Here is a 15,725-nt window from a genome sequence, read left to right as displayed (position 1 = left end):
AGAAATACTTAGAAAACTCCTGGTAAGTGCACACTAAAATTGTGTAAGCTTCTCTGGCATGAATATTGTACTGAAGACTCATATAGGATTTAACAAAGCCTCATAAAATATTTTTATGTACACTGTTGCCAATACCCATATTTTCCCCATTGTATAGTTGAGCAAATAGCATTTTATAGTTCAATGCCTATAGTCTTGTGCATAATTGTATTTTCCTAGATGATTGAGATATTGGAGATTTTTATTCTGTTTTATAAAACAGTCTCCAACCCTTTCAATGTCATATTATCCACAAATTAGATTAATATACTTGCTGAACTAGTTTTTCTTATTTAAGGTATTAACAACTCCTGATTATCACCCATTATTGAATGGATATTGATAAAGGAAATTAGTATATTGGGACCCACAAAATGCAGGATGCCCCAGTGGCAGGGCCCATGTCAGAAATCTAAACCTAAGTCAGCCACACTTATGGGCAATGCCTCCTAGGGAAACGGAGTTTTTCATCCCAAAATATGCCTTTTGGAATACTGATTATTTTAAACTGGTCATTTTCAAAGAAAAAAAAATCAGGAAAAACCTTACTGCCTAAAAGAATTTACACAGAGAACCTCCTCCAGTAAGAAAGATATGATCATAGATAACTATAGTTTAATATGAATTAGTGTGTGATACATAGGGAACAACCTAGGAAGGTCTGTTTGATCAAAGCCCTCACTGTGTCCTGTTGTTAAAGATGGCCCAGCAAGCATTTATTTACCAACATTTGCTTTTCAATCTCCATGTGAACTACCTTTCCCCCCTTTGAAGTCCCAAACTTCAACACCCAAATTCATATGGAACCCCAGTATATACGTATGTAACATATTTAGACATTTTCTCTTGGTAATTTGTCTCCTGTCAATCTGATTACTACTCCAGCTGGAAGAATTTCAAATGGTAGAAGGAAAATTAATTTTTCCACCCCACACTTCACTGTCAAGGAAATCTAACCTACCCCAATCACAATCCTCCAACTCAGCTTTAATTAACTTAACTTACCCTGGAAAATAAGATGTGCTAGCCATATTAGGAAATACTCAGCCTCCTAGCCAAGCATTCCCTGTTCCTTTCTTGCCTCTTCTAATGCTCTATAAAACTCTCTCTTATCAAAATTCCCTCAAGAATAGTGTTCCACTGCTTGTTAGGCTCTGTAATCCACTAATCCATGGGTGTTGTCGCCTGAATAAAGGACTTTAAACTCATTAGTAAATTGTATTATTTTTGTCATTTGACAGAATACTCTTATAATACTAAGCAGCTACAGGAAATAAATACTAATAAGGTGCTAATTATATATATTTATATATAAAGGATAAAGTTCTATTTTTCTAAGTATCCAAGAATTTTTTATATTCCAGATTATGAAAAGCTAAAATAAACAGAATGTTCTGAAGTCCTTAGGCTCCACTGTGGGATTTCTAATTGTTGAAGAATTCTTTGCAGCTCAATTATTCCTAAGGATTTTCTGTCAGGCAAGAAATGGAACACTAATCCTCACCGTATAAAATTGAGTTTCACTGTTCAATAACTTAAATGACAACCCTATATTTTAAGAGACAGTGTGTGATATATCTCCCCAAATGTGACTTCTGCACATGCATTAATATGATAAAATTAGAATTGAGTGTATTATGTAACTTTCATATACTTATTCATACACACACATACTCACACATGAGTAAAGTGGATCACAATATTATAAAGAGTGTGGTAGTACCAACTGGATGAGATATAATTAGTAGCTGAAACTAGAATTTCCTTGAAGACATAAATAAATGCTTAGTGGGTTTTAAGCTAAATGGTATTTTATTTCTAACTGCTTTTGAGAACAGGGTGGGGGGAAATCTTAGAAGAGGTCACAAAGAATAGAAATGCAAATTTGGTCCTTCTTCCCTATCTTCATAACGTGCCTGTTGACAAGTGGCTTGACGATCATTTAAAAAAGTGGTTTCAAAACTTCTCTACATATTAGAATTGGCTGGAGAGTTTTAAAAATACTGAAGTTTGTATCCCACTCCAAAAGTTAAGAATGAATTGTCCTGGGGTGTGACATGAGCTTTTGGAATTTTTATAAGATCCCCACGTGATTCTAATATGCACACAAGTTTGAAAACTACATTTTAAGGTAAGTTTCAGTTCTAGAGACATCCTGAGGGGACCAAATTTTTGTCTTCCCAAAATGTGACTTTTATGGTATTGATTTTAAGCCAGTTGTTAAGAAACAAGACTCAGAAAGAACCTGTGATCCTCCACCGTTATGCTTTTAGGAATTCAGATAGAAAAACCTTCTTCAGGAAGAGAACCTTAGCATATTCACCTTAGCACATATGTGACAGACAGAAAGAAATCTAGCAGAGTCTGTTTCCTTCTGTGTCCCACTATTTCTGGATAGCCCAGCAAGAATTTTCTGACCATATGTTTGTTTTTTCTCCTACCTGTTAATCACCTATTTCCTTTGGAATCACAGACCCCTCCCCCACTTCTTTGCCCAAAATGGCACATAAGCTTCACTTGTTCAATGCCTTTTAGGTCTCATATCCTCCGATATGCCCAGCATGTACAACCATAGTAATAAATCTTGAATGTGTACTCCTTTTAACCTGTCTATATTAATTTGATTGTTAGCCCAGATAGAAGAACTTAAAAGGTAGAAATAAAGTTATATTTTTTGTACCCCTCTGTTCCCCCAATCCTAAATCTAAAACATACCACTATTAAAGATTTAAAAAAAAAATACTACTTAGGAAAATTAAAGGAAATATATGCCATTATAAAACAAGACAGAATTGATGCCATTGTAATTAGCCAGTTATTAATAACAAGAAAGGAGCAAAGGGAAGGCCAGATATTATAAGCATGTCATTCAGACAGTTTCATCAGAAAGCTCCAAGTTTACATTCCACAGGGGTCCAACAAAGGGATGATTGACACATGCCTAGTAAAGCTGGGATGACTAGGAAAGGTACCTGCTGTAAGTCACACTTGGGACTTGTATGGCTTTGGGCTTATGGGGCTCTTTTGTTCCTGCTTCCCTCCATTCACCCATGGCCATATGGATCAATGGACTGCAACTAGTCTGATGCTAAACTGGAAAGGAAACTCTGGGTGCTGGCTTTGATTTTAGCTTTCCTGAAACCCCAGGTATACTTCTTCTATGACTGGACAAAGAAAGGAAAATGGGACTCTAGAAGCCCATGGAATTAGTTAATTAAAAATCACTCGTTCTCCCATGTGAGTTTCAGAAAATTCTTTTTCTCTGGATATCATAAGAACTTCACCCCCAGCAACACCCAGTGGGGAAGAGGACCCCACTTTACCTGGAATCAGAATTATGGAAAATTGTTTAATTTGTCTGTTAACAATTTTGACAATCTTAACTTCTATGTAAGTCTCAAAGAGGTGTCTATTATCCATTTGTCTTTGTGGTCACTGATGTGCTTCAAGTGCACATATGAATATATAGCCAAAGATGAGGGGAACATTTTATAGATTTTTAGTATTCTCCTGTTGCTACTCAGTAGGAGTTGTATAATTTAAGACTAGGAATCTGCAGAGCTATAACTTTAAAGAACTAAATTTTAACCATCATTCAATTAAAGTTAGTACAATGACTTTGCATAATACATACATGAAATAATTAGTGAAGATGGTTCTTAATTTAAAGGATGTTAAACAGCTTGTAGACATCTGGTAACAAGCTGAAATGGGTCATTCAAAATTTATCTAACTAAATTAAGGGGGAAAATGTTTCTCCTCCCAGGTTGGCATGTCACAAGATAACTAAACCGACTTAGTAGGCTTGCCTGGGATTCCTTAGCTGTCAGTGTGAATATGCAAAGGGCCAGCAAATTAAATCAACCTGCCAAACTGTCAATTTCAAGCCTCATGACTGCATGAAAATAGCATCACTGGAAGAAATCAAGCATTGCCTTTTGGGTTTCCTGGCACCTATTCAAATACTCATGCAGTTGTGGCTAATTTTGCATGCAAATTTCAGTCAATAAGCTCAGAACAAGACCTCCCAAGATATTTCAAAGGATCTGACAGTATTTTTTCTGAATACCAAATCGACAGTAGTTTAAATTCAATCTCCATTTGCTGGTGCTTTACATATGCAGTGTCCCCACCACAGAGCTAAGTTAATGAGAGTCTTACCTGCTTTCACTCACATCCTCCCAGTCCTTGTCCTTGCTGAGGTTCTCAAACACATTGCTCATAACCTTGATGGAGTGATTGAGAACAGTGTGGTAACGACCCACAGGGCACTTTTTCTTGGCGGCTTTAAATTTAACCTTGGTAGTGGTTGTTTTACAATCAGATTGCCCAGATCTTACTTCTGTGGTGGCCATCTCAGAATTAGCTTTATCTACTGAGTGCTGAAATTTCTCCACTGAATTCATCAGCTCTTCGTTTTTCAAACCATTAGTTTCTGCCACTTGTCTCCTTAGGAAAGTGACATCTCTCTCGAGCTCACTGATTTTTACTTGAAGTTCAGCTTTGTTTTTTACTACATCTTTACTCTCTTTTTGTAGTTGTTCTAACTCTTTTTCTCTGTTCTTTGCCTCTTCTTGGTGCCGTTTTAAGAGGGATTTCAGGAAATCATTTTCTTTTATTAACTTTTTATTCGTTTCTTTTAATTTTCTCGACCTTTTCTCAAAAGATTTTAGCCGATTTTCCAATTCAATGACCTAAACAGAAGAATTTCATTTATTCTTTTAAAAGTCCAAAAACATAATCCATTGTATTTTATTACCATATCTTAGGTAAGTAAATAAAATTACATTAAACACAAGGACAATATAAATCTAAATTACTTAATTTCTCAGGTACATTCTAAAATGTAACATAGTCTAAAATGTAATAATACATCTGTGGAATAAAGGACAGTTGGTAAAAAGAAGTTACAATTCTATACAAAGTGACACAAAAATAAGTGTGCTAATAAACTTAGCAGAGTTTTCTGATATCCTAATTTCTTTGCCAATATACAGTGGTGCCTCACACAACGAACTTAATTCGTTCCAGGAGCAAGCTTGTTATGCGGAAAGTTCGTTATGTGAAACGCGTTTTCCCATAACAATACATGTTAAAAAAAATAATTCGTTCTGTAGCATAAAATATGCTAAGATGACATAAAAAAAAATATGCTAAGATGACATATTTTTATTTAGATACATCTAAAAACATAATTTTTTTTAAAAAAAACACACATTTTTTTAATTTTAAGACAGACTAAGTAGAGTCTACCGAATCTTGCACATCTTCATCCATTTTCTGCTTTTTGGCCGATGGTTTCATGAAAAACCTGTCCAAAGTTCGTTGTGCGAGGCGTTCGTTATGCGAGGTACCACTGTAATCTGCTCATTGTGAATGTTTTGTTTTGTTTTTTCAGAGAAAAACAATTTATACAAAACAGGTACATAGAGAAATTTTATTAATAAAATAACATATTCTTCAATATTTAACAATCATATGAATAACTGATGGCCTATTTATGAAATTATTATGAAGGATGTTTATTGCTAAATTATAAAAATATAATTTTCATAATCATAAGGTCCTTAGTTTACACAATAAAAGAACATTTTACAAAAAATAAAAATAAAAAGCCTGACAACTTTAAAGTATAATTATTTAAAGGTTGCATATGAATCAAATTTTTTCATGTTTCAATAGACAATGTTCATTGAACGACACAAAAATGACAACATCCTGACATTCTGGCCGAAGCTTTAGGCCTGGGCAGGGGCCCTCCGGCTCCCTCATATCACCGGCTCCACCCCTGCCCAGGCCTGCCCAGGCCAGCCCAGGGCATAGGCAAGCCTCAGATGTTGGCTTCCCAGCCACCGAGGGCTGCCTGAGGATCAGGTAACCAGGGCCGGCCAAGGCTTGTGCTGCCGGCAGTGGCAGCAGCAGTGTAATGGGGATGTTGCCTTCCCCTGATTTCCGGGTTGCCTCCGGCCCTGGAGGGCTCCTGAACTATGAGAAGGGGCAGGACAGGTTGAGGGACCCCCCCCTCCAGTGCATGAATTTTCATGCACTGGACTCTCTAGTAATTAGTAATCTTACCTAATAATAGACAAACATGTAAATTGACTGTACCTTCACTATGCCCATAGCCAATCAGAGTGACTATGCAAATTAACCAAAACAAAATGGCAGATAATTTGCATACATAGGCACCCAGCGCCTGTGTCCCAGGAACATCCTGGCACCCAGGTCATCGTGAGGTAAGAGTGGGTTTATAAGTATCCTATATAATAAAATTCTAATATGCTAAGTGTCCAGTTGTCCAGTCATCCGTTCAACCAATCAAAGTGTAGTATGCTAATGATATGCTAAGGACACTCAACCACTCACTATGACATTCACTGTCCACCAGGGGGCAAACAGTTGACCAGTTGACCAGTTATAATGATGTGCACTGACCACCAGGGTGGCAGATTCTCTGACAAGTAGGTTAGCTTGCTACTGGGGTCCAGTGATCAGGACTGAGTGAGGTGGGCTGCACATGCCCTGTAGCCCTCCTGTGGTTCCTCCCCGGTTGGCCAATGCCCCCGCATCCCTCCCAGCCCCAATTGTGCACCAGTAGCGTCCCTTGGCCTGGCCTGCACCCTCTCGCAATCTGGGACCCCTTGGGGGACGTTGGAGAGCCAGTTTCTGCCTGATCCCTCAGGCTAACACAAGGGACCCCTCTGGTGTACAAATGTGTGCATAATTATTGTATGACCATATACCACAATTTTTGGCAGACAGTAAATTTTATAGTTTATCACATCATCATCATCATCGTTATCTCAATTATTCATTCTTATAGTTATTTTAGAAAATTACTTGAGTTGAAATAAAATTACTTCTATTGAATATTGCTGAATTAGCCATTAAATCAATTTTATACTTTTGATTAAAATATAATGTAACAAATAACCATCTTTATTTTGAGATTGCAATTCTGAAGATTAGCATAATTTTTTTTCTTTTAACTAAAATCCATTTAAGTGGGAGTACAACTCATAAAAATTTTATATACTGATGGTAAAATGTCTGTCAAAGTCTATTATGTATAAAGTGTGTTAACTATTTCCAAAGACTTTGAAAGGGAAAGTCCATAGCATGCTTATGTTATTCAAGGTATACTCTCAAAAATTGTTCTACAACTTATATTAAAACCTGCAAAAATGGAAAAGAAAAATTTCAATATATTTTTGAGAATGGAAGTCTGAGGAATTTTTAAAGGCATTTGGTTTGTGTGCTATAAATCAACTCAACTCCATACTTTTTCTCCTATTCCGAAAAATTTTTAAAATTTACCATAATGATGGCCCGGTTTAAAACAACAACAACAAAAAAACACATCACTTTTTAATGTGTATGTATTATATACTTGCTAGGAGTGCCATGACAAAGTACTACAGACTCGATAGCTTAAACCCTAATAACCTTCTTTTGACTTAACTCATTGAAGACCCCCACTCCAAATTCAGTCATTTTCTGAGATACTGGGAATTAGGACTTTTACATACAGATGTGGGGTTTAGGGAGGGTGGAGACACAATTCATTCCATAACAGTATGTAATGTTAATATATTATTTTAACATAATCTACTTAGTGTTTCATTTCTATTGTGCACAAATATTGTTTTCATGTTGTTACAATTTTTTTTAAATCAATTTTGAATAAGTTTCACATAGATTGTGAGGGCATTAAAAAATAATTTCCCTCCCACTTCCTAAGTGCTTCTAGCTGGGCTAATAATCAAATTAACAGACATATATTAACAGAAGAAAATAAAATTTTAATACGTGTGCATGTGAAATTCACATAAATGTAAAAATTATAAAGATTGTGGCAAAATGAACTATATGTGTCATTTTGGATAAAGGAGAAAGGGGAGGAGCTTGAGATTTCAAAGGAGAAATAGGCAAACTCACAGGTAGCTGAGATAGTGACAAAAAATTATTGATAGGCAACTCAGAAAAAATGGGACAGAGGGAAATTTAATGAACAGATATTTGCATGGTTCCCTCCTGACCATCATAATTCATATGTGCTAAAGTGAATATGCTCAGGTGACTGATTATGCTAAGGTTCCCTACCTGAGGAAGCTTTTTCTATCTGAATCTCCAAGAAGAAAAGAGGGAGATAAAAGAAAAACAAAACAAAACAAAACAAAACAACAAAAACACTCTTTGTAAGCTTGTTGGGCTTTAATTGATTTCAGTTTGAAACAATTTGAGACCACCCACAAAGAACATCCTTTTAAAATAAGGTAATTCAACTAAAAGGGGTTAAATCATGACTTAGACAATTACATTAGTTTAATATAGAAAAAAAGTGACAAATTAGTATGTGAATTTGACATATGGTCCAATGAAAATAATTCCTGTTGGCATTTTAGTACTTAAATGGATTTCTACGTCCACAACATTAGTAGTCATTTATAATAGTTGAAATGAAATTATGGATTTCTTTAGGGTTTCTACCCCAAAGCAGTAAGAAGTAGCATAATATTATATATCCATATAGATAAAAATTATACAAAGCCTGGCAAACAAAAATATTATTTTGAAAGAAAGAAGGTAAGCTAGGATAAAGTGTAAGCTAGCATTCTAACTGATAGTATATACATTATTTCAATTACTCATTTTACCTTAAAGTAAATGAATGTGAGCACTTCCTGTTCTTTATTATTATGTTAACCTGGTAATGATCATTCAGTAAAAATGAAATGACCGCCTTTGTTACCTGATCATATGGCAAGTATTAGAAGTACAATATAATAAATCCATCATCTGCTGTAAATCACTAGGTTTCCTACAAGTTAATTCACAGTAAGAAATGTAAGTAGCCACATTAATATTTCTGTTGATAGGTTAGTTTTATCTAAGTATTATGTAGCCAAGTGACAATCAGTTATAACAATAAACCTATTTAAATTACATTTTCTTTGTAACAATAAAACTGCAACCGCAACCGACCCCACTTAATTTAACTTGATAAAAAATGTATTTATACACAAACATATAAATTAAATGAAAAACTATAAAGATAAATGTTAAGATGTTTAAGTAACATTTTATTATTAATGATAGGTACTATGTAAAGTAACTATAGGGTTTATTTACACGGATGGTTCTATTAAAATAGGAATAACTATACTAAATGATATGGGTATAAATTTTCATCTAAAATGAGCTGAGTCATTATATTTCCAAGTTTATAATTATAAATATATTATCTTTTTACTGTGCTGAAGCTAACTGTCTCATATTTTTAGTACAAATATTATAAATTTCTATGCTTGCTGGAGTGAATAACATAGAGTCTCATAGTCCCATTTTAAAGTAAAATTCTTAGTTATAACTAATAAACACATAATGAAAAATTTTATAATTTCTATGGTTGTAATTCTCTTCATTTCACCTTCACAAATATTTTTAATCTATGTCAACAGAAGCACAAGTGTTTCCACATTTATTTCACTAACATTGATTTTTTTTACCCCATTTTGGCAAGTCAATAATTTTGCATTATGAATTTAAATTAAGGATTCACACAAGGTTTGAGTTCATGCACCCTCGTTTTAAAATATAATCCTTTATGTTAAAATTCAGATTTAACGTGCTCAGTTCAATATCTTAAAGATTAGACTACCTTCTGTAATGTCTGCTCCGACATTTCTTTCCCATTCTTCTCTGGAGGACTCTTCTTGACCCCATCATCTTCTCCATGTCTAAAGAGTTGTTCTGGTAGACAATAAATAATATATTATAGCACCTTATTCACTACTAAAACACTGTCCTGTAATTTTAAGGAAAAGAGTTCTACAGTTTTTCAATTAGGAACAGTCTAGTTTATTGTCAACTATATGGCCAATAAATAAATGCTGACCTTAAGATTTTCAGTCACATAATTATGGATCTTTCTAGTGTCAAAAAAAAAATTTTTTTTGCAGTGTAAGATTTTCAAAGGTACAACAGATCTGCAGGTTAACAATGCTGTACTTTTATTCCGATTTTCATTCTTTTGTAGACTATTCCCCCTTTGCCTTAAAAGCGGAATTCATGGCCTTTTTATCTACACAAGTCACTACTGTTTTGTTCTCTGGATCTTGTTCCCTGCCAGGAGGATCAGAGTGATTGCTGAACAAAGCAAACAGTAACAGAATTAGGGTGGACTCAAACTGTAACATGACCTACCACCCCTTTTTTCCCAAATAAAAGATCATACATTTGGCAGAGTAAATTATAAATACACATTTACAGAAAACCTATAACTTTATAACAAATAAAAATCCAGGTAATAGATTAAGTTATTTCTATAAATCATTCCTATACTTGCCATGCATTTGACTGTGAAACGTTTTCAATCAGCAAAAATATATAAGCAACATGGTAACTTTAATAAAAATCATAAAACTTCAGTTGATAATATTAAGATTAAATGCATTAAAACCTATAAATACATTTTTTGTTATCAGATAAATTACTATAACACATTTAACTAACATCTACTTACTGAACTATTTTTGGGATAAAATATTTCTCAAAGAATAAAAACGGGGACAGAAAAAGAATACATAAACCTAAAAGAAAATACGTATCTGTGTTAGATGGAAATGATTTTGCTTTAAAGTCTGCATGGCTGCTACAGGTCAGTGTAAAACTTTGATTTATCAACAAAGGAAAAAGAAAACAATATCATTCTCTATAGAGTAGAAATCCTCTTGGTATAAACAGTGACTAACAAGTTTGTTAGAGTGAATTAGGCATTTCTTTTGTCTTTGAAACATGACATATCCAATTAAAACTTCTGTACTTATGAAATAAATAGAACACTATCCTAAGGAAAATAAAAGCTAGAATAGGTAGAATTTGCCATCTGGGGAATATGTACCTTTACCTTGATAATAATCTATTGGTTCCCAAGTTTCTTTTTCTAGTCCCTTAGCACCATGTTGCTGAATTTATTTGCAACACTCTTTCAGGAATATAAAAATAATATGCAAATATTATTCATCTGTTATAGTCATTTAAATATCTGCTAGAGTTCTAAGTGTGACATTTACTGTCAAGAATATCAAGAAAATAGTCCTATACTAAAAGAACATAGAGTGCTAACAATGATTAAATAACTCCATTAAAATAAAGGCTGAAGATTGACTTAGAAATAAATTTGGTTGCTCCTATGTGCTCCTGGGTATGAGCAAGCCCACTGGGGGTCTGGCTGACCATGTTCACTTATTGTTGTTTGCTAAAAAGTTTCTCGCATTCATGGGTTTTATAGAGAATATTCGAGTAGCTAAGCCCAGGCATGGAGAAATGCAAGAAACCAACACCGTGCTCCTTGATTCTTTTGCCTGTCAAGGATCTCATGATTTGGAAAATGAACAAAGAGGAGTAGTTAGAAATATATACTTCAATTTTTTCTCCTAAAGTGGAAATCACCTTACTGGAGACTTATTTTTTTAAAAAATATATATTTTATTGAGTTTTTATAGAGAGGAAGAGAGAGGGATAGAGAGCCAAAAACATTAATGAGAGAGAAACATCAATCAGCTGCCTCCTGCATACCCCCTACTGGGGATGTGCCCTCAACCAAGGTACATGCCCTTGACTGGAATCGAACCTGGGACCTTTCAGTCCACAAGCCGCCAATCTATCCACTGAGCCAAACTGTTTCAGTTGGAGACTTATATTTCAAATTTTATTCTATATGTTTTCCTTTTATTATTACTACTATAAAAATACGTTCTACCACTGAGCCAAACCGGCTTCTGATTTATATTATTTTTTAAGGCTATCCATCTTGCTCCACTTTCTTTATTTTTAACTTTTAGATTTGCTTATTCATAGTTGTTTACAATTATTTTATTCTAGCTTGTATGTTTTTGCTTTTCTCTTAATTCTTTTGGATTACATTAAAAATTAATCTAAATTGATCTGGTCAAGATGGTAGTAAATGTGTTACATCCTCCCACAACCACATCAAAATTACAACTCAACTATAGACCAACCATCATTCAGAACTGCCTCAAGTCTAGCTAAACAGAATTTCTAAACTAAATATATAAAGAAGTTACATCGAGATTCATAGGAGGGGCTCAGAAGATTCTGAATAGGCTGGTCCCACACCATGTGTGGTGATTAAAAATGAGGAGGGATATCACAGCTGCAGACGTTCTACTGAGAAGTAAGGGGTCAGAGCCCTGCACCAAACCCCCAACCCAGGGATCCAGTGCCAGAAGAGAAGTCCCCATAACCTCTGACTGTGAAAATCAGTGGGGATTGTGGCTGAGAATGAGGAAGAGCTGCTCAAGTCCCAGCAATTGCTCTTAAAAGGCCCATGAACAGACGTACTGGGACTCAATTGCTCTGAGCTCCAGTGCTGGGGCAGCAGCTCAAAAGGTGCAAGGGATATACTGGGAGGAACTGAATTGTCTGGCTTTGGGGCAACAGTTGAAGGGGCAGCTTTCTCCCAGACAGAAGTGCTGGCAGAGGCAATTGTTCCTCTCTAAGCCCTCCCCACACAGAGCTGGCTAAAGAGCACTATATCAGTTTCCAACAACCAGGTGAACACTGTTCGCTCTGCCCTGGTGATTTCCTAAAATACCTGTCTCCTCCCCAACCTTCATGCCAGGCCCACCCAGTCTGTTTCTAGTAGCTTTTCCATATAAATGGCCTGTCTTGGCTCATGCTGCAGCTGTCCTAAAATTTCTGAAAGGTTCACAAAGCCCCAAACAAGCAACATCTGGCTTTGACATGCTCCATACTTCTTGCTAAGTGGTACTAGGAGCAGTATTAGTGGCAGCAATCCTTGATTTACAGGTTGGCTTTGAAAGCTTAGCCCAAGTAGAAACCCTCTGCAGACAGCTCTGTAGCACATGCTGGCTGGTCCTGGGCAGGGCACAGAGAGTAGCTGACCTTTACCTGCACCTCCTCAAAGTGCACCCAGCGATTAGTTTCAGACCACATCAAGGTACCACCCAACTATTTCCACAAGCGACACACTCAAGGGGCAAACTCATCAGACACCGGAGCCCCATTGACTCTATGGGTTGACCCCTGCAGAGCAGCTCCTCCACTGTAGTCAAGCCTGTCCTCATAGCCCATCAGACTGGGATATATCCCTCCCACTGGTGTGTCAACAGCAATCAAGGCTCAACTACAACAGGAAGATGTACACAGCCCTCACAAGAGGCACATCTGAAACACCCAGCTCAGGTTACCAAGGAGGCCCTTCAAAACACCTACTACATAAGGCCACTCGACCAAGGCTGAGAGACATAACAGTTTTACTCTCTACATAGCAATAAATACAGGGAAGCAGACAAAGTGAGGAGACAAAGAAGCATGTCCCAAATAAAGAACAGAATAAAATTCCAGAAAAAGAACTAATAAGATAGAGACAGGCAATCTCCCAGATGCAGAGTTCAAATCACTGGTTACAAAGATGCTTAATAAACTTATGGGAAATGTAGAGAAACTAGGTAAGAACTTCAACAAAAAAGATAGAAAATATAAAATTAACATAGAAAACATAAAAAAGAATCAGTCAGAAATCAAGAATACAATAAATAAAATGAAGAATACATTACAGGAAATCAATAGTAGATGAAGCAGAAAATCAAATCTGTAATATGGAAGTAAGGAAGCAAAAAGACCAGCAAAAGAAAAGAATCCAAAAAATAAGGATAGTACCTCCTGGGACAACTTCAAGTGAACTAACATTCACATCTTGGGGTACCAGAAGAGAAAAGAGAGACCAAGGGATTGAAAACCTATTTAAAAAAATAATGATGGAAAACTTCTCTAGCCTGGTGAATGAAATAGACATATAACTTCAGGAAGGTCAAAGAGTCCTATAAAAGATGAAGCCACACAAAGACACATTATAATTAAAATGTCAAAGGTTAAAGACAAAGACAGAATCTTAAAAACAGCAAGAGAAAAAATATTAGTTACCTACAAGGGAACTCCCATAAGACTGTCAGATGACTTCTCAGTAGAAACTTTGCAGGCAAGAAGAAATTGGCATGAAATATTCAAAATGATAAAAAGCAAGCACCTAAAACCAAGACTACTCTATCCAGCAAGAATACAATTTTCAATTGAAGATTAAAGAGTTTCCCAGACAAAAAATAGCTAAAGGATTTTATCACTACCAAACTGGTATTACAAGAAATGTTAAAGGGTCTTTTTTAAGAAAAAGAAGAAAAACAAAAAATCAAAATTATGAATAAAAAATGGTAATGAATACATATTGATCAATAATTACTTTAAATGAAAATGGATTACATGTTCCAATCAAAAACACACAGGGGCTGAATGGATAATATAACAAGACCTTCATATGCTGTATGCAAGAGACTCATTTCAGATCAAAAGACACACACAGATTGATAGGAATTGGAAAAATATATTTCATGAGTCTCTGTTAATTCTGGGAAGAACAGAATAGAATTGAACTAAAATGTAGGATATTGAGTTGGTGTTCAGAAAATCAGAGAAATGGTTGTTCAGTAGAAGAAAACATTCACACATTCTCTATCAGAAGAGTTGTAAATAAAAACTCATAGTACTGTTTTGATAAATAAATTGGGATATATATGCATATATATAAAATAAAATAGCAATATGCAAATTAACCATCACTCCGGCTACACCCTCGTGCCACACCCACCAGCCAATCAAAAGCAAGCATGCACATTAACCTACCCAAGATGGCTGTGGCCACGGAGTGAGCAGGAGGCTTGGGTTTCCCCAGCAATGGAGGAAGCCAGCTCTCCACATACCCTGGCCAGCCCAGGCCTCCACTCAAGGCAACAAAGCTTCAATTATAAAAGATAAATAAATCCCAATAAAAATGGCTGTGGCCAAGGAGCAAGCAGGAGGCTTGGCTTCTCTCAAGGCTACAAAGTTTCAATTATAAAAGGTAAATAAATCCCAGGTATCAGGGCCTCTGCTTGGGTCACTGGGGGGCGTGGCTGGCCTGCAAACCACACCAGTCCCCTTGCTCAGGCCACCCTATACCCCAATGTAACCCCCACCCTGATTGGGGACACCCTTCAGGGCAAACCAGCTGGCCCCCACCTGTATATCAGGCCTCTATTCTATCTAATAAAAGAGTAATATGCAAATTGATTGTCACTCCAACACACAAGATGGCTGCCCCCATGTGGTCAAAGATCCTGCCTCCATGTGGACACAAGATGGCCACTACAAGATGGCCAACTAGGGAGGGCAGTGTGGATGATCAGGCCAGCAGGGGAGGGCAATTGGGAGGATCCAGGCCTGCAAGGGAGGGCAGCTGGGGGCTTTCAAGCCTACAGGAGAGGGCAGTTAGGGGTGAGCAGGCTGGCAGAGGAGAGAAGTTGTTGGCAACTGGGCCTGCAGGGAAGGGCAATTGGGGACCCAGGCCTGCAGGAGAGAGCAGTTGGGGAGAACCAGGCCTTCAGGGGAGGGCAGTTAGGGGCAAACAGGCTGGCAGAGGAGCAGTAGGCATCTATCAGGCTGGCAGGGGAGTGGTTAGAGGGTGATTGGGCTGGCAGGCAGAAGCGATTAGGGACAATCAGGAATGCAGGAAGGCGATCAGTTGGGAGTGAGCAGACCTGGATTGTGAGAGGAATTTCTGACTGCCTGTTTAGGCCCAATCCTACCGGGCCTAAATGGGCTGAGGG

General features: G+C 36.6%; 1 protein-coding gene across 4 annotated transcripts in view; it reads right to left on the bottom strand.

Annotated features, from left to right (window-relative positions):
• Positions 1-15,725, bottom strand: part of CNTLN (centlein) — a 220,199-nt gene that overhangs the window by 63,093 nt on the left and 141,381 nt on the right. For all 4 annotated transcript variants that reach the window (XM_084898075.1, XM_084898077.1, XM_084898076.1 and 1 more), the window contains 2 exons: positions 9,701-9,792; positions 4,201-4,733 (listed from right to left, as the gene is read on the bottom strand). In XM_084898075.1, coding sequence (XP_084754201.1) covers positions 4,201-4,733; positions 9,701-9,792 — 625 coding nt within the window. The remainder of the gene's footprint in view (positions 1-4,200; positions 4,734-9,700; positions 9,793-15,725) is intronic.

This window comes from Pipistrellus hanaki, assembly GCF_964339955.1.
Source record: "Pipistrellus hanaki genome assembly, chromosome: 11".
In the NCBI taxonomy this organism is placed as follows: Eukaryota; Metazoa; Chordata; class Mammalia; order Chiroptera; family Vespertilionidae; genus Pipistrellus; species Pipistrellus hanaki.
Note: the sequence above shows the minus strand (reverse complement) of the source record. Positions and strands in the feature narration are given on the sequence as shown.